Genomic DNA, 26231 nt, shown 5'->3' with positions numbered 1-26231 from the left:
AATTCTGATATTATTATCCATCATAATACATGGCAGAATGTTCATGTTCAATTTTTAAACCAAATCACTTTTTTTAAGGAAGTGACAAAAACGCAGTTGGTTTGGATACAAAATTACAAAGATACCTAATGGCAGAGCTAAAAGCATATAAACAAAGGGGAACCATAACAGCAAATGTTTAATGACAGGAAAAACAGAACATGTCTCAGAGTGGCAAAAGAAGGTGGATCAGATAGGAGGAGGTAAGTATTAAATCAAGTTTTTAAAATGAAAATATAAATAATTTTAGAGAAGTGAGCAGAGACTGATTTTGATTCTCAGTTGTCAAAACACTAGCAAGTAAAATTTACTTATACGTAATAAGGAAATGTTTAGTGGTGAAAACATCCTGGGTTTTTTGATGTAACCCTACCAATTAAATTTTGTACCTTAAAAGTTGAGCTGTTCAACCTGGTAGTCATTAGCCACAAGTGGCTATTTAAATTTAATTTAAAATAAGTAAAAATAAAAATTTATTTCCTTGTTTGCACTACCCACATTTCAAGTCCTTAGAGTCACAGCAGAGGCTGGACAGAGAAATAGAACATTTCCAACATGGCAGAAAGTTCTGTTGAATAAAGCTGTGATCTTTCAGAAGTTTATCAATATTATTCATCTGGAAGTTTACCATAGCTACCTGCCATGAGCGACTTCAATGGGCAAGATGTACAACTAGATAAAACAAGAACCAAAATTCTTTATTGCCATTTTTTGCCCCCTAAGAAATACACTTCCTTGGAACAGTATTATCTACCAGCACCTGGGTTTCCCAGGCACTAGTGGTAAAGAACCTGCCTGCCAATGCAGGAAACATAAGAGAGGCGGGTTTGATCCTTGGGTTGGGAAGATCCCCTGGAGTAGGAAAAGGCAACCCACTCTAGTATTTTTGCCTGGAAAATTCCATGGACAGAGGAACTTGGCAAGCCAACAGTCCACGTGGCCACAAAGAGTTGGACATGACTGAGCGACTACACACACATACACAGAGCATCTAAACAATGCAATACTTATTGTGAAAAATATACAGGCAGCAACTTACTTTTGACTTGGTATACGATTTCAGATGCTGAGTCAGTAGGCATAATTTTCTCTCCATGATTGAGTAGAACAGCTGAGAAAAATAAAGGATTCTGTCTGCTTTATGTAATAGTATAACCCAGAGCACACCCAGACAGATAATCTTTTATAATGGGTTTGGCAGGCATTTCTTTAACATTTTGGAGTGAGGAAATAACTTTTATTACCGTTCTTTAAGGTTTTGAATTATAAAACATCTCTAATACAAGCCTTTGTTTACTTTCATTTAAAATTTAAAAATAGCATTTCTTTCAGAACAGCCTTAGAAATATAATAATAATACAATAGATAAAAATCATTACATATTTATTCTGGAACATAAAACAGAGAAGCTGATTGGATGTTATCCAATTCTTTTATAAGCTAAACATAGTTCCAACACTATAACCTAATAAAGATGTCACATGCCAAAAAATTTTAGACAAATCTAACTTATGAATTAGACACAAAATAAATGAAATGATAGCAATTCTAGTTCAAAATACACTAAAACTTTAACTCAAGAAATCAAGAAGAATTTGTCTTAGACTGGAAAGCTGACAATATGAGGGAGCGTTAATAAAATAACCATATAATTAACTAAAAAAATTATATGATCATCTCAGTAGATGCTAAAAGGCCACCACTGAAATTCAACGCCCATTTATATCCTTATCAAACACATTACTATATAAAATTAAAATAAACATGATGAGTGTCTATTCCAAATAAAAATTCAATTATACATACTAAAGGGCTTCCCAGGTGGCTCAGTTGTAAAGAATCACCTGCCAATGCAGGAGCCACAGAAGACCTGGGTTCAATCCCTGGCTTGGGAAGATCCCCTGGAGGAATGAAATGGAAAGCCACTCTAGTATTCTTGCCTGGAGAATCCCCATGGAGAGAGGAGCCTGGGGGCTACAGTCCATTGGGTACCAAAGAATCAGACATTGACTGAGCACACACATACATACTAAAGATATGCTACTTAAAATTATTAAATATTTCAGAGTTTTATGACATTTTTAGCTAATGCAATGAAGAATAAAACAGAAATAAGAGAAATAAATACTAGAAAGGCAATCATAAGAATTTTATGATGTTTTTCAGATTAAGTAATTCCACAGTAGGAAAATTAGAAAGAACTCAGGGCTATTTCTTGATAAAAGAATAGAGAGAATAAACACTAACCTTACAAAAATCAATATATGTCCAAGAAATCATCAAAATCCAGTTACAATATATGCAAAATAAACCTGTTCCCAAGTAAAATTTTTAATGAGTGATGTGCATGATCTTTAGAAGGGAAATTGCAATCCTTATTCAAAGATATCAATACTGTAAGGATATTAATTTTTTCAAATTAACTTGTAGTTCTGATGCAATACCAATTAAAACATTATTTGGGGGGATTTTGCTGGTGATCCAGTGGTTAAGACTCCATGCTCTCAATGCAAGGGACCCAGGTTCGATCCCTGGCTAGGGAACTAGATTCCACATACCCCAACCACATATCGCAAGGGTTTGAGTGCTGCAACGAAAGATTCTGCATGCCACAAGGAAAAGATCTCGCATGCCACTACGAAAGTACCAGGCCACGACCAAGACTGAAGATTCCTTAAGAAGCAACTAAGACCTGATGTATCCAAATAAACAAATAAAAAACTAAAGTTATTTTTGGAGGCCTAAATATTCATAGGAGAAGGCAAAGGCAACCCACTCCAGTACTCTTGCCTTGCAAATCCCATGGACAGAGGAGCCTGGTAGGCTGCAGTCCATGGGGTTGCTAGGAAAAAAACTGAAAAAAATATAAAATACATCAGACAAAAAATGACATTACTATCAAATAATTAAACATATTATTATGGTTTAAAACAATGTGTTTGACTAATCTCCCCTTCCCCGTACTACTAATAGGAAACAAAGTTCCCTAAACCCTCTTGGACCATCCTGAAGCTGGGTCTTGATAGGTATGGATTTCTTCTTTTTCTTTTGCCCTGTGGTCTGCCATCTGGTGACCTCAATCTACAACTACATTCTCAGTGCTGCAACATATCTAGGATTGGCTGGTACCCTTTAGTTTACATTCCTTCTAGCTAACCAAAGAATTAGAGCTGAGTGCCTGGGTCAAAGTGCCCTACATGACATCTTCCAATCTTTGGTAAAAGAACTCCCATATAAAATGACATGATGGGTTTGGCAAAAATGTTGGTAACTGCTGAAGCATGGTGTTTCTTTTGTGTCCATGTGCAATTTATCCAATAGTTAAAAAAGAAACAAAAATTATTGCTCTCACAAATATAAATGGCCAATTAATATATGAAAAAATCCTCAATCTCATTAACAATTAAACATAGGTGAATCAGGCTTCCCTGGTGACTCAGACAGTAAAGAATCTGCCTGCAATGGGGAAGACTTGGGTTTGATCCCTGGATTGGGGAGATCCCCTGGAGAAGGGAATGGCTACCCACTCCAATATTCTTGCCTGGAGAATTCCATAGACAGAGGAATCTGGTAGGCTACAGTCCACGGGTCGAAAAGAGTTGGACACAACTGAGTGACTAACACTTCACTTTCATTCAGTTCAGTCACTCAATCGTGTCTGACTCTTTGCGACCCCATGGACTGCAGCATGCCAGGCTTCCCTGTCCTTCATCTCCCAGAGCATGCTCAAACTCGTATCTATTGAGTTGGTGATGCCATCCAACCATCTCATCCTCTGTCATCCCCTTCTCCTCCTGCCTTCAATCTTTCCCAGCATCAGGATCTTTTCCAATGAGTCAGTTCTTCACAGGTGGCCAAAGTATTGGAGTTTCAGCTTCAGCATCAGTCTTTCCAATGAATATTCAGGACTGATTTCCTTTAGGATGGACTGGTTGGATCTCCTTGCAGTCCAAGGGACTCTCAATAGTCTTCTCCAACACCACAGTTCAAAAGCATCAATTCTTTGGCACTTGGCTTTCTTTATGGTCCAACTCTCACATCCATACATGACTACTGAAAAAACTTTGACTAGATTGACCTTTGTTGGCAAAGTAATGTCTCTGCTTTTTAATATGCTGTCTAGGTTAGTCATGGCTTTTCTTCTCAGGAGCAAACATCTTCTAGTTTCGTGGCTGTGGTCATCATCTGCAGTGATTTTGGAGCCCAAGAAAATAAAGTCTGTCACTGTTTCCACTTTTTTTCCCATCTATTTGCCATAAAGTGATGGAACCAAATACCACAATTCATGTTTTTTGAATGTTGAGTTTTGAGCCAGCTTTTACACTTTCCTCTTTCACTTTCATCAAGAGGCTCTTTTATTACTTTCATAGGTAAATCAAAACAAGAAAATTTTTTTTACCTTTCAGATGAAAAAAAATCATTAAGACACAGTTTCTGGTGCTGAAAAGGTGTGGAAATGTAAACACAATCTCTTGGTATCAGCTTGTACTGCCTTTTGGAACACAATTTGTTAATACTGATGGAAAATTTTATCGTTCCCAAAACATTTCATATCCTTACACCCAGAATTCTAATTCTTTTATGAAATGATTTGGCAAGAATGCAAAAATACATGTACACTGGTGTTTAATGTATCAGTGTTTATAAAAGCAACATATTACAAATGAGCATGATACAATATTCATTTTAAAAAGATCAGATCAGATCAGTCGCTCAGTCATGTCCGACACTTTGCGACCCCATAAATCGCAGCACGCCAGGCCTCCCTGTCCATCACCAACTCCCGGAGTTCACTCAGACTCACGTCCATCAAGTCAGTGATGCCATCCAGCCATCTCATTCTCTGTCATCCCCTTCTCCTCCTGCCCCCAATCCCTCCCAGCATCAGAGTCTTTTCCAGTGAGTCAACTCATTGCATGAGGTGGCCAAAGTACTGGAGTTTCAGCTTTAGCATCATTCCTTCCAAAGAAATCCCAGTGCTGATCTCCTTCAGAATGGACTGGTTGGATCTCCTTGCAGTCCAAGGGACTCTCAAGAGTCTTCTCCAACACCACAGTTCAAAAGCATCAATTCTTTGGCGCTCAGCCTTCTTCATAGTCCAACCCTCACATCCATACATGACCACAGGAAAAACCATAGCCTTGACTAGATGGACCTTTGTTGGCAAAGTAATGTCTCTGCTTTTGAACATGCTATCTAGGTTGGTCATAACTTTCCTTTCAAGGAGTAAGCGTCTTTTAATTTCATGGCTGCAGTCACCATCTGCAGTGATTTTGGAGCCCAGAAAAATAAAGTCTGACACTGTTTCCCCATCTATTTCCCATGAAGTGGTGGGACTGGATGCCATGATCTTCGTTTTCTGAATGTTGAGCTTTAAGCCAACTTTTTCACTCTCCACTTTCACTTTCATCAAGAGGCTTTTAAAAAGATACCTCTACATAATAGAATACTATGCATTCATTTGAAAGAACAGTTTCTTTGTATTAATGTTGAAAGAGCTTTGGAAAATAAAGTGAAAGCAAGTTAGATAAATGAGACTGGCCTCATTTTGGTTAAATAAGGCAATAATATATGTCAACAAAAAAAAATTGGGAGCCCAATAACCACACAATTACAGTGGGTTTTTTATTTTAGGTGGTAGGAAAAATAGAAGACTTTCTTTCTTCATTGTGTAGTTATATACCATTTGACTTTTTTCAATATACATAAACGATCATTCTTTGTTATCCATGGGGGATTGGCTCCAGACCCCTGTGGATATCAAAATGGATGCTCAAATCCTGTTATGTAAAATTGCATAGTATATGTATATAACATATATATATATATCCCTCTATTTAAATAATCTCCAGAACACTCATACTACCTATTACAATGTAAATGCTATGAAAATAGTTGCCATTGTGTGGCAAATTCAAGTTTTGCTCTTTGGAAATTTCTGGAATTTTTTTTCAAGTACTTTCGATCTATGTTCAGTTGAATTTGAGGATGCAGAACCCATGGATATGAAGGGCTGACTGCATGACTTTTCCAACAGAAGAAGTAATAAAGGTTGTTGTTGATGTTTAGTTGCTAAGTCATGTTCAACTTTTCTGCAACCCTATGGACTGTAGCTTGCTAGGCTCCTCTGTCAGTGGGATTTTCCAGGCAAGAATACTGGAGTGGATTGCCATTTCCACTTCTCTAGGGGATCTTCCTCACCCAGGAGTTGAACCTACATCTCCTGCATTGGCAGGTGAGTTCTGTACCACTGAGCCACCAGGAAAGTCCAGAAATAAAGATAAAAAATTTAAATGAATAAAAGAAAGTTTCCTACCCATCCTTAAAAAATGCTCCATTATTAAGCCCAATTTCCTACTGCTTCCCGAATCAGGATGGTTCCCAGTCAGTAAATCCAGTTCTACCACTTGTAAAGGTGGAAGAGGCTTCTGTCATCCTTTTGTTTGAGAGTCTTGATCTCAATGTTCTGGGCTCCAAATGTGAATCTTGAAACTTTATCATTTTTTCCAGATATTTAAAACGGGACTAAAGCAAATAGGACACCCAGGGGTTTGCTTACTATGCCCGAAGTCCAAACTATCAAGTTTATCAAGCCCAAAGTAGTGGCCTCCACAGTGGGTCCACAGGATTACGCATTGGCACTCAGGGAAAAAGTATTAGAATTTCAACTAAGATATTTTTAATCTCATCTTCTGTCAATTTCAATTTTCAACTTTTGTCTTTTAAATTATATTACACAGTTGTTTATATTCATGTGTGTATATGTACATGTCTGTAAGTCATTAATAAATATATATTCAAATATTAAGTGGCATTTGGACATTTTATTTTACTGATGGAGTAGCTCATCAAAAAATTTAGAAACCATTAATTTAGGCTATAGCTGCTTTTCAGAGAACTAAAGACAGATCTAAGGTACATAAAACATGTTCTATAAATTAGTCATTGTCCCCAAAGTCACTAATATAATGAACAGTTAAAAGAAAAATAGAAAATAGATAAGAAAACACAATATAAGACAAATGAAAGAGTCAACTTAGTAGGTAATAAAAGGTAGAAGGGAAGAGAAGAAAGTACAACATGAAAATTATCTACACATACACAAATAAAACAAGGAAAAACAAACCCTTATGACAAAAGAAAGGGAGGTCAAAGAGAAAGAATAATTCACACAAGGATCCTGAACATTTAGAGATAAATGAAAATAAGCAAACCATCACACAGTTGGAACTGAGAATGTACCATATTTGGAGCTCTTTATTCTCAGTGTCTAGCATGATGCCTGGCACATAGTGTGCACTCAATGAGTAAAGTCAGGATTCTAAACTATGCCATTTTCATACCAAATCAATGTGTTAAGTCCAATTTGAGAAGTCATTGCATTTTTATTTCCTTGTTGTTGTTTTATCAAGTTGTTGAATACTTTATATATTATGAGGAACACAAAACAAAAGACAACGAAACGACAATGGAAATTTTGTGATGTTACATCTGCAAATGCAATAAAAATCTAAGGGTTTGTTGGAGAATTTGAAGATATGGCAGGTAATTATTTATTTGCCAACCCATGGAAACCTCCTCCATCCCTTTGCTGCTATATAAACCAAATAGTCGTGAATATTTGTTAAGAACCTATAATTTAGAACTTCTAAAAAGTCTTTCTATAGCCAGGAAAAAAAGCTATTTGGAGGATTAAAACAGTGACCTTTTTTCTTTCTTTACTTGAAAGCTGAATTCATACCATTTGGAATAGCAATTAGGTAGTTGATTAGTGATGTTTTATATGTTCTGTAAATTATATATGAAAATGACACTTCTGTTGCATTGGTATTTTTAAGCCTATTGCTAATAATAACTTTAAGCCATCTGATCTAGAATGCAACCATGTTTTGTTAAAGAAAAAAACCCTGCTCTGCTAGTAGTTCCACCTTTACTCTCTTCCCCAGAAGCAGAAAAGCAAAATGGACTCTTTTTAGGCAAATACGAGGTACTATGTACTCCAGTCACCATTCATATATCCATCAAATATTCACTGTGGATCTCTTAGGGTGAAGCATTGTATTGGAGTTGGAGATATATTTGTGAAATTAAAGAGTTTAATTCTCTGGACTTCTCTGCTGGGCCAGAGGTTAAGATTCTGCCTTGCAATGCAAAGGACATGGGTTTGATTCCTGGTCGTGGAATTAAAATCCCACATGCCTTGGAGCAACTAGGCCCACAAACCACAACTACTGAGTCGGTGTGGCACACTTAGAGAGTCTGTGAGCTGCAATGGAAGACTCGGCGTGACGCAGTGACGATCCTGCGTGCAGCAACTGGGACCTGGTGCAGTCAAATAAATAACTAAATAGTTTACTTCCTTTGGAATTTACAATCATTTCTCTAGTTCTCCCCTAATTAAATTAGCAATCTTCCAAGTATCTGAGATATATCTGTGCATAACCATGATTATTGCAGAATGCACAATATTTCTTCTTAAAACTGAAACCCTTAGGTACACAGGTCTTTAAAAACTGCTTGCTGTATGATTTAGCAATTCCACTTTTAGGAACACATTTTCACAAAATGATAAAGATTAGGTGCCAAGATTTAGTTACAAGGGTGCATTTGTTTTTAAAATAGTGCAAGAAACAGCCTAGGTAAATATGGAATTGTTTAAATAAATTGCATTACAGCCACACAAAAGTAGGTGGTTGGTATAGGCTGAATTGTTTGTGTACCCCTAAAATTCATATGTTGAAACCCTAACCCCAAAAGTGATATTAGGAAGTGGGGGCCTTTGGTAGGTGATTAGGTCATGAGGGTAGAGCCTTCATTAACAGAATTAGTGCCCTTATAAAGAGACCTGTTGGGCTCCCTGACTCCTACCACTTGTGAGGACACAGCAAGAGGATGGTGGTTTGTAAACCAGGAATTGGGCTCTCACCAAATCTGCTGATGCTATGATCCTGGATTTCCCAGCCTCCAGAACTGTGAAAAAGAAATTTCTGTTTATAAGCCCCCCAGTCTGTGGTATTCTATCAGCAGCCCAAACTAACACAATAGGTTTCCTTTAGAGGGATCATGTAGACAGGGAAAAACTTCTGTGATATATTATAAAAGGAATATTGGAAGTTACATTGTTGCTTAAGTATCAAGTACAGGGAAATGCAGGCCCTGACATTGTGCTGACACTGGGCAGGAAACTTGACCTCACAGTTCTTCTACCTCTTATGGGCTGGATCATGTCCCCCAGATTCATACATTGAATTTCTAACCCACAGTACCTAAAACTTTGACTGCATTTGGAGGGCCTTTCAAGGGGTTATTAAGTTAAAATGAGGTCATGGGAGGGGGTGGGTTGGGGCTAGTGCAATATGATTATATCTAGTCAAGGCTATGGTTTTCCCAGTGGTCATGTATGGATGTGAAGAGTTGGACTGTGAAGAACGCTGAGCGCCAAAGAATTGATGCTTTTGAACTGTGGTGTTGGAGAAGACTCTTGAGAGTCCCTTGGACTGCAAGGAGATCCAACCAGTCCATTCTGAAGGACATCAGCCCTGGGATTTCTTCAGAAGGAGTGATGTTAAAGTTGAAACTCCAGTACTTTGGCCACCTCATGAGAAGAGTTGACTCATTGGAAAAGACTCTGATGCTAGGAGGGATTGGGGGCAGGAGGAGAAGGGGACGACAGAGGATGAGATGGCTGGATGGCATCACCGACTCAATGGACCTGAGTCCGAGTGAACTCTGGGAGTTGGTGATGGGCAGGAAGGCCTGGCATGCTGTGATTCATGGGGTCGCAAAGAGTCGGACACGACTGAGCGACTGAACTGAAGGAAAGAAAACTTTTCCTCTACTCTCTTAGGTTTAGTTACTGGGGCTGGTGAATTAAACTGACAAAAGACAGACTTGACAGGAGAAGAGGCTAAAATTTTATTAATATTTAAAATTTCATATGCATGGGGGCCTCACCAATAAAGAAGTGAAAAACTCAAAGGGCAGACAGATTTGGGGGCTTACATACCATTTTAACAAAGGGTGATAAAATGGAGAAGGGACTACACAAAGAAAACAGGACTTGGGCTTCTAGGGCTGACAAACTGTGCAGAAGTGACTTGGAATATATGGGGAGGAGGTGGTTAAGAAATCTTCTAATGGAAGACAAGGGTCATTTGAGTAGAGTCCGTTATGTAGATGCATTCCAGCATTGACTCCTCATCCCTAGTGATGAGGGTGCTCTCCTTGTCTCTGCCTGGTGGGTTTCTCATGGGAAATTTATGCCCCATTTTACACAGATGGAAGACAGTAGAGAGCTGTTTCTGCATCTGCTGTTTCTCAGCTGACTTTAGCTCAAAATAATCAACATGCCAAAGTGGCATATTTCAGAGTGCCACATTCTGAACCCCTTCAACTGATGTGCTTATGAGAGGAAGAAATCCGGACACAAATGAGTACAGAGGGAAGACCAAGTGGACACAGTGAGAAGGCGGCATCCAGACACCAAGGAGAGAGGCCTTAGAAGAAACCAACCCTGCTGACACCTCCAAGTCAGCTTTCCAGTCTACAGATCTATGAGGGAATAAAACGCTGTTGTTTAAGCTGTTAAAATCAGAAACAAAGGGAGACTGGCTTTGAAAATTCCCTCAACAGATAAAACCAGTTTACTCATATAAACAAGGCTTAATTTAGCTTGCTGTGTGAGACCTACTTGACCTGGGTCATTTCTTGTTTACACCTCTGGAAATCATAAGCAAAGCTGGAACTGTTCCCCAAGGTTGATATGAGATAATTACTGACAAATTCCCTATCATTTAAGAAAAGTCTAATATTATAACCAATCACTGTAAAGAATACACAGTCACTGCTTTCTCACTACATAAGCTGCTTTATGACAATATACTCCTGGGCCTCAGTCCATGTTTTGGCCTCTGCAAACTGTCTTTTTCATGTGTGCACAAAAAACTTTTAACTAATTACTACTTTCCTGATTCACTGGTTTTATTTTGGGTATTTCTTAACCTTTGACAAAGCCACCCAGAGAGTGGTACTTTGCTACAGCTGTCCGAGCAAACTAATACACATCATCCGTAAGATGGGCGAATCTTAATACCATCTTCACTTAGCTCTTAAGGTTGTCCTGAGTCAAACAGACACAAATTCCTTTGTAGACTATGAAGTACTATACCAATGTAAGTGGTTGTTATTCACAGGGTCCCTGAGAAACCTGGAGGAATGGTGGCTCAGTGGTAAAGGACCTGCCTGCCAATGCAGGAGATACGGGTTCAATCCCTGGTCTGGGAAGATCCCACATGCCTCTGAGCAACTAAGCCCGTGTGTCACAACTATTGAGCCTGTGCTCTAGGGCCCCGGGAACCGCAACCACTGAGCCCTTGTGCTGCAGCTACTGAAGCCTGCTCGCCCTAGAGCCCATGCTGTGCAACAAAGGAAGCCACCAGTGAGAAGCCCAAGTACCACAACTAGAGAGTAGCCTCCGCTCTCCGCGACTCGAGAAAAAGCCTGCACAGCCACCAAGACCCAGCACAGCCAAAAACAAAATAAATAAAATAAAATTATATATATAGAAAAGCTGCTGATTCATGTTGATGTTTGACAGAACACAACAAAATTCTGTAAAGCAATTACCCTTCAATTAAAAATTTTTTTAAAAAGAGTCAGATACAACTTAGCAACTAAACAACAATCTTAAAAAAAATTATCTTGTTAAGATTGAACTTTTGGGGGGAGTTTTGATCATTTTTTTTTAATTTTTAAAGAAAATTAATAATGATAATCAATTAATTAGTGATAAAATGAGAACATAAATGCTGTGCTTTGGTTTATCTGCTCTTTTTTCTTTCATCAGAATTCCTATTTTCAAATTTTAAACTTTATTTTGTATTGAGTTAAATAGCCAATTAACAATGTTATGGTAGTTTCAGGTCAACTCAAAGGGACTCAGCCATACATATACATGTATCTATTCTACCCCAAACTCCCCTCCCATCCAGGTTGCAACATAACATTGAACAGAGCTTCATGTACTATACAGCAGCTCCTTGTTGCTTATCTGTTTTAAATACAGCAGTGTACACATGTCCATCCCAAATCCCCTAACTATCCCTTCCCTTAGGCACTCCTAAGCTCCTTCTTGAAGTCTGTGAGTCTCTGTTTTTAAGTTCATTTGTACCATTTCTTTTTAGACTCCACTTATAAGGGATGCCATATGATATTTCTCCTTCTCTGTAAGACTGAACTTTATAACCCTTTAGTAAGGTAGAGGTTCAGTTCCCACAAAGGGATGGAGAGAACCAAGAGATTTCAGTAAGACTGCAGTAAAGATCACAACTGACTCTTCAGTGGAGACAAAGAGAATGCATGTTGTTAAAGATGTAACTTACATATAACAATAATAGCTAACATATATTGAGCATTTACTAACTTACCAACACATGGTCCCAAGTGTTCTCTAATTAAACCTTTTATCAACTCCATGTAAAAGTACTGTAAATATATGTGTGTGTGTGTGTGTGTGTGTGTGTGTGTGTGTGTGTATACTTAGAAGGGTACGCTTATTACCTGTTTTGGTCTTTTCCCTTACAAAACACAACTTCAATATGAAAATTTGTTCATATGTAGCAGACAAAATTGCCAAAATAAGAAGCTGTGATTTTTATCAAGAGACACTATGCTGTGCAGAACTGCAAACCATGAAAAACACTACTTGGCTGGACAAAGTGATATATGGTAAAATGCACGACACACACCACCTTTCCTTTACATTCTTACTTCAGGGCATCTACCTGCATTGCCCTAAGAGTATGAGCACTGTTCTTTTGAGTCTGTGTTTATTTCATGATAAGCATATTGAATATATTACATTAAATCTGTATAAGCATCCTGCTTGTAAAAGTCCCAAGGCCTAAATAAAAAGAAAATCCTTACATTTTGAGGAGAAAATTGCATTAATACAATGTTTTGAAATAAATGATAAAGCTTGCAGGCCTGAGGGAATTCACATTGGCCACATTCAAGAAAGACACTAAGAAACTTCCCTGGTGGCTCGGTGGCTAAGAATCCACCCTCCAGTGCAGGGGACTGGGGTTCTGCCCCTGACCAGGGAACTAAGATCCCACATGGGTTGGGGCAGCTAAGCCTGCCTGCCACAACTAGAGAAAAGCCAGCCAGCCAGGACAGAGGATCCTGCGTGTCCCAACTGGGACCTGACACAGCCAAATAAAACAAATGAATAAATATTAAAAAAAAAATAAGAATGATGCTGAGAAAATAAGTGAAAGGAGAGTTTGTACATTCCAGTTATTATCTGCTTTGAGTGGAAATTGAAAGCACTTGAGACTAAAGATAAAGACCCTAATGCCAGGTAATGCTGAGTGTAGTTGGACAGAATTTTGTGGCCTTCAGGCTCATTAATCTTACAAGTAACTTCTTCATGAAAGGAGGAAATTGGCAAAATAGAAGTGGACTTTCTCTTTTAAGCTGCTTTAGAAGACAGAAAAGGAGAGCAATAAACCATAGTAATCCACCGCTGGTGTCACAATATATTGGCTCCCCCAAATGACGTCCTTCTTTCCTTTTACCTCTTCTCAGTATTAAAAAATCACCACAATTTACCACACCCATTTCTAGTAAGTGATATTTGGAATATGGCTATCCATTAAGGAAAATAACTATTAATAACCTACTGGTTACCATTTAAAGTCTACATAAAAAATATAAAACTTCTATATGGCAGAAGACACAGTGAGCTAAAAGACAAATGACAAATGTGTCACTGCAACATGTAGAGTTAAAATTCTTGTAATAATGTATAAAAAGCTCTTTCAAATCAATAAGAAAAATAAATCCCAATAAGAAATGGTCAAAAGATATGAAAAATAACACAGGAAGAAACCAAAGACTAATCAATATGAAATAAAGCTCACATTCAAATTTAAAAATTCAAGTTAAAATTATGTATCATCTTTAACCTAGTAGATTGGTAAAGGTATTTTTCAAAAAGGCTTTTAAAAATAGGTTCAGAAATCTTTTCTTTGGGAATTTATCCGAAGTAAATAATGAGACTAGAGTTGTACAGAATTGTTATTTAAGAAACTGATGAAATTTAACCTAGCAATTGAGGATTGGTCACATAAATCAAGGAATATATACTCTCTCACTTAGCAATTCTGCTAGACTGTATTCCTTGGAATAGTCAATAAAACCAACAGTTCTTAGAGACACAAAGATGTTCATTTTAGCTGTTTATAGAAGGGAAAAATGGCATGGTACATACATCCACACCATGGAGGGAGAGAAAAACAGCACACTAATCACATCTATGCATCCAAGTACGGTACTGTGTGGGTATTTGTTATTGTTTAATCTAAGTTGTGTCTGACTCTTATGCAACCCTGTAGTCCTCCAGGCTCCTCTGTCTATGGGATTTCCCAGGTAAGAATACTGGAGTGGATTGCCATTTCCAGAGGATCTTCCCTTCCCAGGGATTGAATCCACGTCTCCTGCATTGGCAGGTGGATTCTTAACCACTGAGCCATACATGAAATATGAATTTAAAAACGCTAGTTTATAGAATATCATGTAGCTGTAAAGAAACAACAATTTAATGTTTACATGGACAGATGACTATACTAACTGAACAAAGTTTCCTAACTGTACATATAATCCCATGTATGTAAATACATACAAAGTTGTTTGAAAATATTTTGGGGTGCCTAGTACTTTGGCAGGGACCTTTGAAGACCCATTCCACGAAGGACTCCAAGCTAAAAGTAGTGTGTTATTTAACATTAAAGGTTGATTACTTAGACATTTATTTAAAGGAATACTGACTTTGATTTTACTCCTGAAAAATTCTTAATTCTAGTTATTTCTATCTACGCCATAAAGACTCGCTGGCAGCTACGGGATGCAAACTGACGCTGGGACAATCAGCAAATCTTACAGAGCTACTTTCCTCGGGTTTGTATTTTCAAACAAACAACCTTTCAATTACAAACGTTTCTGGCTCAGCGGGTCGGGAAATGGTCGGGAGTGAACGGTGGGGATACAACCGTGAACTGAAGCCTTTAAAACCTTTTCAGTCAGAGACCAGGTGAGACTGGCCTTCGTGGCGCCATTTCTAATCCTTGGTCCCACGCACTTCTTCTGTGGAAACGTTGAGATTCCTTCCAGGATTTCCAGCCAATGGCTACAAGTCAGCCCTACCAGCAGCTCCGGGCCAATGGGCAGAAGGCTATCTTTCGACTGGCTTCTACTCCTTCCCAGCCAATCGGAAACATTCTTCAAATGCCTCTTTCTAAGCTGCGCAGGCTCCGAGGAAGCTGGCTTCACTTCCGGGAGGCCGCCGGAGGCGGCTCCGCTTGTTGCCATAGCGACCGTTTTACGTTAAGTGGTTTGTAGCTTTCAGCCTGGTGACTGCGGAGGCTGCTGGGGCACATCGTTCCCCTGTCCTCTCGGTTCCCTGCGGCCGAAAGGCCTGCTAGGATTCGGGAATCTGGCCTAGGCTTCCGCGGCGCCCCGCGGGGGCGGAATGGCCGCGGAAGAAGAGGACGAGGTGGAATGGGTGGTGGAGAGCATCGCGGGGTTCCTGCGGGGCCCGGACTGGTCCATCCCCATCTTGGACTTCGTGGAGCAGAAATGTGAAGGTAAAATACGAATCTCGAATCGTCAGTTCTTGCTCACGTCTCTCACACCAACAACCTCTCCACACACCGCCTCTCATCTCCTCGATCTCCCCTCCTGTCAACCAGGTTTAGAGCTGGATTTTTAGGATGTGTTGCTGTCACCGCGCCTGTCTTTTCCACGGTAATGAAAAGGGGGACGACATACCTCTCCCCCCTCGGCCCAAGCACGCATTCGAAAAACATTAGACTTTAATCCTGTGTTGGGTCTACTCCATCTTGCACCTTTCTGCCTTGGGCAGGTGACTGGGTTTCTTCCTTCATCAGCTTCCCCAGTGACTTGGGAGGAGAGATGTCAGTTCGCTTCTGAGTTCCTTCTGATTCCAACTGTTGGCCAAAAAGTGGGTGGGAGAGGGGTATGTGATTACTCTGGTAGGCCCAGAGCCGGTAATCTCGGTGGCCTGTATTCCCTTTTTTGAGCTCTCTCTCTCGGTTATACCAAACATGGAGCGTATCTTCCAATAAATGAAGTATGTAGACGTGGCATAACGTTCCCTGTAAGGAAAGAGTACCTCTAGGTTCTGATCAGTTCACGCTTGGGAGCTCTGCATTCAGTTCTTAGAGATAATTTGGAGCCCATTAATGGAAAAGGAAGCAGAAGCGATGTCATAAGAGTAATTTCAGGCTGTTGTGGTTGTTTAGCTGGCCAAGACCTTAAGGGTAGTAATATCCATTAATTGTTCGAACGTCTGTCGTATGTTGGAGGGATTAGACTTTTTTTTTTTTTAAGGTTCAATGGGCTAGAGCTAGCGTCCGTGGGCACAAGCTAGAGGTAGACAAATTTCTGTGAAGGAAGTGCTTCATAACAGATAGTATCCTGGATACATTCGCCTGTCTCAGAAGATAATGAGTTCTCCAGGCCTTAGCAGTGTTTGAATGAATCTGATAGCACCTTAATGGAGTTACTACAGAGAGGAATTCAACTGTCAAATGGTTGGTTATCATGAATGATCTGTTAAGAATCCTTTCAACCCTAAGTTTCCATGAATCTGGTAAAGATGAAATTTACTTTGACCACTGAATCTTTTCATTACATTCTCATTGCCATGAGCAACATTCAAATAGTATTTACTAGGTATTGTTCTTGCAGGTAATTTTTAAAAGAAGTTCAAAATAACTTTTATTTCTGCTCTATTAAAAAATTTAAAATGCTATTCTGAGACTGAGGAAGCATGTGGTGTTCTGATCTCCTTTAGGAGAAAAAAGAAATTATGTCACCTTTTGATTCCACTTATCCCACTGAACCTAAATGCTGAAATAGCAAAAAAAAAAAAAAAAAAAAATTCTATCCCCCAACTTTAAAAGTGGCTGCATCTCAGTTATAACACACCTGATTGTGTAATTTTAAAGGGAAATAGTAATCTTCAGACTTGTAAACATGTAATGTAGTAATTTGGTTTCAAAATTATCTGAAAACAGGTTTATTAGCTGCTATATTGCATAGTATGCCCAGTGCTATGTAGAATAGATGCCAAGAGAAATGGAAGTAACATTTCAGTGGCACTTGAAATAATAGTGTTTATATTTCACTGACTTTGGTTTGTCAATGTGGTATTCTTCACCTTAGGTAATTTAAAAATTAGTTTTGTATAACTTTGTAAATATCAGCATTTATTTCAACATTTATTGAGTGTCTTTGAGCCAGAAGTTGAGGTTAGAAAAGTTAATAAAACAAATCTTTGTCCTTGAGAAGTTTATAATTTGGTAGGGAAGGCAATGGAATTTAAATGTAAAGTGACCAGATGTTATTATAAAGGTGGACATATGGTGCTGTGTATTCAAATAGTTCTGAGGAAAGAATCTAAATAGCCAAGGGAGTTGGGAGTGAGTAGCAGATCATGGCGGAGAAGGCAATGGCACCCCACTCTAGCGTTCTTGCCTGGAGAATCCCAGGGACCGGGGAGCCTGGTGGGCTGCTGTCTATGGGGTCGCACAGTCGGACACGACTGAAGTGACTTAGCAGCAGCAGCAGATCATGGTGAATGTGCCTCTTGCAGTCTTTTGAAGAATGGTTGGGAGAAGAGGTATTGGGTAAAGGCAAAGAGATCCAAGAAGGGCTTGAGCAAAGACCTGGGGCTTTGAAGCACCTTCTATGTTTTTACATTGGTCCACATTCCAAGTAATTGTGTCCTGTTACGAGGGCAAAATTTGGGTTTTGGAGTGGTGGGAGATGAGACTTGGGATCCAGTCTTGAAGAGTTTTGTCTGGGATTCTAAGCATTTTATACTTATTCTCTAAGCAAAGAACTGAAGCGTTTTAAATAGAAAATTACTGATGTTAGTTTTGTATTTTATAAAGAATGGGGGAATTTTTTTTAAAGGTGGCTTATGGTTTACAGTTCATGAATTTGTCTTTTCCTTGATCACATTGTAGCTTTTTGAAGGAATATATATCTTTCTAATATACATTTTCACACATATGATCATTGAGTAAACATTTGTTTTTATTCATTTTTGTTTCATTATTGATCTATATGTAATAAAGAAAGAGTCAGTTTCAGTAAAATTTGGATCAGCAAAATTCCAATATGGTAAAATAATCTGGAACCTGTTGTGAAAGGAATTATTTAGAAACTTACCAATAATGTTCCATTTAAAGTTTGTAAAGAAATTGTTGCCTTGTATTATTGATTGAAAAGTGGCAAATTAGTGTTCCTCTCCCATATGAAGTAGCTCTTAGGTACGGAAAAAAACTTGTTTACAATTAATTATTATTATTTTTTTAATCCCAAGAATTTTAAAGTGGAAGAGCCAGTTTACAAGAATGAGTGTTCTATTTGTAAGTTCTATTTGTGGAGCTGACTTTCATATTTAATGAAATTTTTTTTACACTATGCAATATTTTTCTTTTAAATTTAGTTTTTGATGATGAAGAAGAGAGCAAATTGACTTATACAGAGATTCATCAGGAATATAAAGAACTAGTGAGTATTTTTAAACTGATTTTAAATATAATTTGAATAATATTAATTCAGTCTGTTCTGAATTTTAAAAATAGACTTGTCCATTTAAATTCCTTAAAAAATTTCAGTCTACCTTAGTAGTGCTCTCAGTTGCATCAGATCCCAGGGGTTCTCTGTGCATTTCCTCCATAAGACTCTGGAATGTAAGGAATAGATTTAGGACAACTATTTTAAGGGATCTTGCATCTGATCTTTAAATTTTATTCCTGTTCTTCTGCTGGTATATCCAGGGGAGTGTTCATTATTAATTTAGCCATGTTGTCTTGAGATTTTAAGAAATGCCTCTGGGTAGCACAAGGATTATACCACATCAAACTTCATAATCCTGACTTCAGTTATTTCTGGTAGAGGAAATAAAATTTCATTTGATTCTCTGCGAAGATTTTCACTTTTAGTTGTTTGGGGTTTTTTTGGTGAAAAAGATTGTCACTGCCATATAATATAATTTTATGTAGATTAATCATTGCAAGCAAGCATTTGATTATACTTTTCTAAACTCAATATAAAAACTCATTTGGAATCTTTCAATGTAAATTGTAAAAGTTAAACTTTTTTTTTTTAGGTTGAAAAGCTGTTAGAAACTTACCTTAAAGAAATTGGAATTAATGAAGATCAGTTTCAAGAAGCATGTACTTCTCCTCTTGCAAAGACCCGTACATCACAGGTTTTTGTGTTTTTTCTGCTAATATATAATTTTAACAAAAATGCCCAGGATTCCACTTAGATTTGCTATGTTTGATTGTCAAAATATAATATTCTAGAGACTGTAAGAGTGAAAAGCCAATTTAACACATATGGATTCTTTCTTTATAACTACCTTGCAAAAAGATAATTTGAAGCATTAATAAACTGATGCTATTAAAAAAGAACTTCCTGTCAGAACTATAATAGATCACAGGCTTTATGCAAAAAAATTTATTTATATAGGTCTCTAATGGTTTTGCAGTTGCCCCTTTTTTAATCTTAGTAGATACACAGTACATGGTTCCTGGGGTTTTCTTCTGTTGGAACTAATTTTATTGTCGCATTTGTTCTGCAGTGCTGAATTGAAGTAGGTTTTAGGTGTATTTGTAACTAATATTTACTGGGAGTTCATGGTAGCTGCTGTTTTAAGCACTTGACATATATTATTTCATTGAATCTTCCTAACAGTCCTTAAGAAATTGGTACTATTTATTTTACTTTGTTAGAATTGAGAAAACTATTGCACATATATATTAAGGAACTGGTACACAGTCTACAACTAAAGTAACAAAGCCAGAATATCAGTTCAGGCTCCGAGATTGAGTATAGAGATATGTTATTACTACCCAAATAGCCTTCTCAAAGAGTTACTTTAGCTTTTCATCTTCTACCAAATTAACTATAATTCCTTAGTAAGATGATAGGATTATATAGGATGTGATCTCAAATTATCATTTTCAACCTCCTGCTGTCATTCTATAGTGCATTACATACTATAGTAATTCTGGCTACTTGTTTTTGTAAGCATTGGTGCACCTGGCTTTGCTCATGGTGGTCCCTTAACCAGGAATCCTCAGCCCCTATCTTCTCACCACTCCATCCTTTCCTTACCCAGAGAAACCCATCTCTCATCATGGCCTGCTGCAGTGCAACTTTCCTAATATCTCTAGTCAGACCAGTACTCATTCTACCCCGCTGAGCACTTTTACATTTTCAATTCAGTTTAATTGTCTTGAATTAAAGTTTTTTACAAGTCTATTTACCTTGAGGAATTTATTGAAAATTATTAATTAGTATTTAGATTTCTTTCAAGGTATTGGTATTTGTTTTATTTTTCTTGTATTTCCAGAATATTTTCTTCTTTGGTTAATATTTGTCAACCTCTTAATTAAGCTATTATGAATGAATCTGAAATACTTTGTGAAAAAAGATGTTCATAGTAATAGTAGTCACATCCATCTTTTGTTTTCATCATCAGAATAACTTGTGAATGAAGACATTCAGAATTTTAAAATACTGTTTCAGATCAAAAGTAACATATCTTTCTGCTTTGTTCTGTTACATAACACCTTTTGATTTGGAGTTGGTTCGTAGTACAGTCTTGTTATGTACAAGCATGGAAACCTTCTGACACAGACAGACTTGGATTTGAGCTTAGATCTTTTGATTACTTTCATTTATCATGGACAAAGTTGTTTTACAGTATTCCTGTCTTGTCTATTCTGATTCTCAGTTTGAACATCTGTAAAACAGGGATAGTATCTACTTTGAAAGGTTTTTGTGAAATTTGAGCAAAAATGTTCATAAAACATTTAGCACAATACCTGACACATATAAAGTGGTCTATAAATGGAAGCATCTTGTAATTAATGGTAGCTATTTTGGTGGTTGATTAGCAGGGTGCTAATTAGGCCAGGGTCATGTATTCAATCCCCATGTGGACTAGTTAGCTTTATTCTCTTCTGGAGCAAACTTAGCCCCAGATACTAGGGGCAGTATGACTGAATGAGCACAAGCCCATCTCCAATAACCAGAAAAACAGCCCAAAGCCTGCTAGTTACTGATTTACAGCAATAATCTAATCTTTGTAAATAAAGATCAGAATGCTGATTCCATTATGCTAATTTAGAGTGCTTATAAGGAATTCAAGAAACCAATTGTTTGCCCAGGGTAGTTTAGGAGGTACTTTTTCTGTTTTGGTCTGTTTGGTTTGATTTTTATTTTTATAAACAGTTGCTCGCTCCCCTCTCATTGAACTGTACTGCTAAAGATGACTTGCAAAATTCTTTTCGCCTGGTTTGGTCACCATTAGTCCTAGACCACTGGTCCTGGCATTCTTGTATATTAAAATCAGCAGGCGTTGTAAGGCGTGCATCAGATGAAGATGTGTGGTTTAAAAAAACAACCTTTTTTTTTTCTTTCCTTCCTTCCTTTCTCTTCCTCTCCTCTTCTCTCCTCTCTTCTCCCCTCCTCTTTCCACCCTTTCCATCCTTCCTCTCCCATCCTCTCAACTCTCCTCTCCTTCTCTTTCTTCTCCATACAGCTTGTGGGATTTTAGTTCTCCTACTAGGGATCAAACCTGGGCCTTCTCTGGTGGAAACACAGAGTCTTCACCATTGGCCTGCCAGGGAAGTCTCAACAACAGACTTTTTAAGAGCATGTTTTCCTGTCATACGTGTGTAGCTTCTCAAAAAATGCTCATAAATTAAGATACCTTTCTAAAGAGTTCAGAAAAATATGATAATAGAATGCATATTGAGATATTATTTCAGTTGTGTTCAGTTGATTTTGTAATTTTATGGTGTTTTCAACTGAAATAGGCAAAAATGGCTTTTTTCATTGCTTTTAATTTTTTTTGGTGAGGATAGAGCTCATCACTGATTTCTATATATAGCAGGAGCCAGGGATGACTGTATGGCAAGAGACAAAGTATTTTTTGTTTTTGCTTTTCACTTGATTTACTTTGACTTTTGTAAATTAGAAATTAATGCTTTCAGAAACATTTGTCTTCTAATGTTAATTTGGGAAAATTATTCTTTTTTTTCCCAATAACTTGTATCACTAAAATGATTACATGTATGGTATAACTTTCATTTTCTAAAAACACACATTGGATAATTAATAATATTTTGTCTGATTGCTCATAAGATTTTAATAGATTTTTTTAGAGCAGTTTTATGTTTACAGAAAGTTGAGCAGTTAATGTAGTATCGTCTCTTTTTATTAAAGTCTTTCATTAGTGTAGTGTATTTGTTGATGAGCCAGTATTGATACATGATTATTAAGTAAAGTCCATAGTTTATATAAAGGTTCACTCTTTGTGTTGTACAGTTGATTTTGACAAATACATAATGTCATATATCCATCATTACAGTATCACACAAAATAGTTTCGCTGCCTTAAAAATCTCATGTGTTCCACATATTCATCTTTTCCATCTTTGCACCAGACCTCTGGCAACTGCTGTTCATTTTATTGTCTGTATAGTTTGGCTTTTTCCAGGATATTATGTAATTGAAATCATAAAGTATATAGCTTTTTCAGACTGACTTCTTTCACTAAGGAATATGAATTTAAGTTTTTTCATTGTTTGATAGTTCTTTTCTTTTTATTGCTAAATAATATTCCATTTTATGGATGTACCACATTTTGAAGGTGGTATATAACCTTTGGAAGGATATTTTGGTGCATTCCAGTCTTTGGCAATTTTGAATAAAGTCACTATAGCTATTCATATTCAGGCTTTTTTGTGGATGTAAATTTTTCATCTCATTTGGGTAAATACCTAGGAGCAAGACTGCTAGATCATATGTTAAGATTCACTTTTAATTTTGTAAGAAACTGCCAGACTCTCTTCTAAAGTAGCTATATCATTTTACATTTTTACCAGCAATGAATGGAAGCTCCTGTTGCTCCATGTCTTCAGTAACACATGATATTGTCAGGTTTTTGGATTTTAGACATTCTAATAGATATGTAGTGATATCATTGTTTTCTTCTGCCCATTTTTAAATTGAGTTATTTATTTTCTAATTGTTGGGTTGTAAGAGTTTTTTGTATATTTTTGATACAAATCTTTATCAGGTGTGTTTTGCAAATATTTCACAAAATATTCTCCTGTGGCTTTTCTCTTCATTCTGTTAACAATGTCTTTCACAAATTAGAAGTCTTTTTATTTTAGTGAAGTCTGATGTATTGATTCTTTCATTGTTTATGGTTTTGATATTTTATCTTAAGAAGTCATTGCCAAAAGCCAAGGTTAGCTAGATTTTTTTCTATGTTATCTTTCAAAGTTTTGTTTTTACGTTTAAATTTATGATCCATTTTAAGTTAATTTTGGTGAAAGGTGTAAGGTCAGTGTTTAGATTCCTTTTTTTCCATGTAGATGTCAGTTGTTCTAGCAGCATTTGCTAGAAACATGACCCTTTCTTCATTGGATTGCCTTTGTTCCTTTGTCAAAAATCAGTTGACTATGTTTTTGTTGATCAATTTTCAGGTTCTATTTGGTTTCATTAATCCTTTGTCTGTTCTTTCACCAATATCATACTGTCTTGATTATTGCAGTTTATAGTAAATCTTGAAGTCATGTAGTGTCAGTCCTCTGACTTTGATGTTTATCAATTTTGTGTGACTGTTCTGGGTCTTTTACCTTTCCATGTACATTTAAAAATCAGTTTGTTGATATCCACAATTGCTGAGATTCTGATTGGGGTTGCATGAATCTACAGATAAAATTTGGGAGAAATGACATGTTAACAATGTTGAGTCTTCTTATTTATTACATGGAATAGATCTCCATTTTTTTTAGATCTTTGATTTCTTTCATAAGAATTTTTTAGTTTTCCTCATATAGATCTTGTGCATATTTTGTTACATTTATTCTTAAGTATTCCTAAGTATTCCTAAGTACTTTTTTGTAGTGCAAATGTAAATTGTATTGTGTTTTTTAGTTCAAATTCCAATTGTTGATTGCTTTGTTGTTGTTGTTTAGTCACTCAGTTGTGTCCGACTCTTCGCGACCCATGGACTGCAGCATGCCAGGCTTCCCTGTCCATCACCATGTCCCAGAGCTTGCTCAAACTCATGTCCATTGAGTCAGTGATGCCATCCAACCATCTCATCCTCTGTCATTCCCTTCTCATGGCTTCAATCTTTCTCAGCATCAGGTGGCCAAAGTATTGGAGCTTTAGCTTCAGCATCAGTCCTTCCAGTGAATATTCAGGGTTGATTTCCTTTGGAATTGACTGGTTTGATCTCTTTTGCTATCCAAGGGACTCTCAAGAGTCTTCTCCAACACCACTGTTCGAAAGCATCAATTCTTCAGTGCTTAGCCTTCTCTTGGTCCACTCTCACATCCATATATGACTACTGGAAAAACCATAGCTTTGACTAGACAGACCTTTGTCAGCAAAGTATTGTCTCTGCTTTTTAATGTATGTTGTCTCGATTGGTCGTAGCTTTTCTTCCAAGGAACAAGCATCTTTTAATTTCATGGCTGTAGTCACCATCTGCAGTGATTTTGGAGCCCAAGAAAATAAAATCTTTCACTGTTTCCATTGTTTCCCCATCTATCTGCCATGAAGTGATGGGACCAGATTTCATAGTTATACTTTTTTACCCCTTAGTCCTTTGAATCAATAGAAAGACTTTCACATCATTTCTATAGGCTATGCTATTGAATTTCTGCAAATAAATAATCATTATTCTTTTAAGAAGTAAAAGGAATCTATAGCTTTTCTTTGAAGTTCTATCTTTATTTGTATAGAATTGTAAGGATTGTATAAAATTCTTTAAGTGTTTGATAGAATTCATCATTGACCCCGGCTGGGCCTGGTGCTTTTTGTTTTGGAAGATTACTAATTATTGATTCCATTTCTTTAATAGATATAGACTTATTCAGATTGTCTGTTTCTTGTGTGAGTTTTAGCAGGTTGTGTTTTTTAAGAAATTGGTCCATTTCATCTGGATTATCAAATTTGTAGTCATAGAGATGTTCATAAAATTCCTTTATTACCTTTTTAGTGTCCATGGGATCTGTAGTGTCCCCTTTTGCATTTCTGATATTTTTAAATCTATGTCTTTTTTTGTGTGTCTCACGTCCTGACATTTGGAACCTCCCTGACCAGGGATTGAACCAACGCCTCCTGAAATGGAAGCACAAAGTCTGAACTACTGGACAACCAGGGAATTCTACACACCCCCCCCTACTTGTTTTTTTTAAACTTAACCTGGCCAGAGGTTTCTCAGTTTTATTTGTTTTTTAAATAATCAGCTTTTAGTTTTGTTGATTTTCTCTATTGATTTTCTGTTTTCCAATTTCATTGATTTGTTCTCTAATTTCTGTTATTTCCTTTCTTTGGATTTAATTTGCTCTTTTTTTAGTTCCTAAGGTGGAAGCTTTGATTGTTGATGTTGGTTATTTCTTCTTTCCTAATATATGCTTCAATGCTTTAAATTTCCTTCTAAGCACTAACTTTTGCTACACCCCACACATTTTTGATAAGTTGTATTTTCATTTAGTTAGAAATATTTTTAGAGGTTCTCTTAAGACTACTTCTTTGATCCATGTGCTGTTTTAAAGTGTGTTTCTTAATCTCCCAAGTATGTTAGGTTTTTCTAGCTGTTGTTCTGTTACTGTTTTCTAGTTTAATTCTGTTGGGTCTGAGAGTATCCTCTATATGACTCCTGTTCTTTTAAGTTTATTAAGGTGTGTTTTATGGCCTGAAATGTTGTCTATTTTGGTGAATGTTCCATGTGAACTTGAAGAGAATGTATTTTTCTGTTGTTGGAAAAATGTCAATTTGATCTAGTTGATGGAAGGTGCTGTTCAGTTCAGTTATTTCTTTGTTGATTTTCTGCCAGCAGATTCTGTCCGTTATTGAAGTTTCCACCTATAGTAGTGAATTCATCTGTTTCTTCTTGTGGTTCTATTAATAGAGTAGCATAAATGCATGAAATCACTTTTAACTTTAGGCTAAGTATGAACATGTTTGGAGGTTTTTAAAACTCACTTAAGTCAGATTCTGAAAGACTCAATGTTCATATTTTTGTCAATGTGCTTTTCTCAAACATATATGACACCACAT

The 26231-nt window shown here is 37.0% G+C and overlaps 1 protein-coding gene and 1 long non-coding RNA gene across 4 annotated transcripts in view; one reads left to right on the top strand and one right to left on the bottom strand.

The window, feature by feature from the left end:
* Positions 1-511: 511 nt before the first annotated feature.
* LOC147363293 (uncharacterized) lies at positions 512-15393 on the bottom strand. The gene is made up of 2 exons (XR_015136888.1): positions 15112-15393; positions 512-1150 (listed from the first exon to the last, which is right to left on the bottom strand). It is a non-coding gene; the product is annotated as an uncharacterized LOC147363293 (long non-coding RNA).
* A 27-nt stretch (positions 15394-15420) lies between these two features.
* Positions 15421-26231, top strand: part of CFAP36 (cilia and flagella associated protein 36) — a 28601-nt gene continuing 17790 nt past the window's right edge. For all 3 annotated transcript variants that reach the window (XM_086326814.1, XM_086326813.1, XM_086326812.1), the window contains exons 1-3: positions 15421-15683; positions 18578-18642; positions 19244-19345. In XM_086326814.1, the coding sequence (XP_086182940.1) occupies positions 15569-15683; positions 18578-18642; positions 19244-19345 (282 nt within the window). In that variant the 5' untranslated portion in view covers positions 15421-15568. The remainder of the gene's footprint in view (positions 15684-18577; positions 18643-19243; positions 19346-26231) is intronic.

Source organism: Bos grunniens, chromosome 11 (genome assembly GCF_055505025.1).
Source record: "Bos grunniens cultivar Pamir isolate PY7600 chromosome 11, Bosgru_T2T1.0, whole genome shotgun sequence".
Taxonomy (NCBI): Eukaryota; Metazoa; Chordata; class Mammalia; order Artiodactyla; family Bovidae; genus Bos; species Bos grunniens.
The sequence above is the reverse complement of the archived record's forward strand: the minus strand, read 5'-3'. Positions and strand labels throughout refer to the sequence as shown.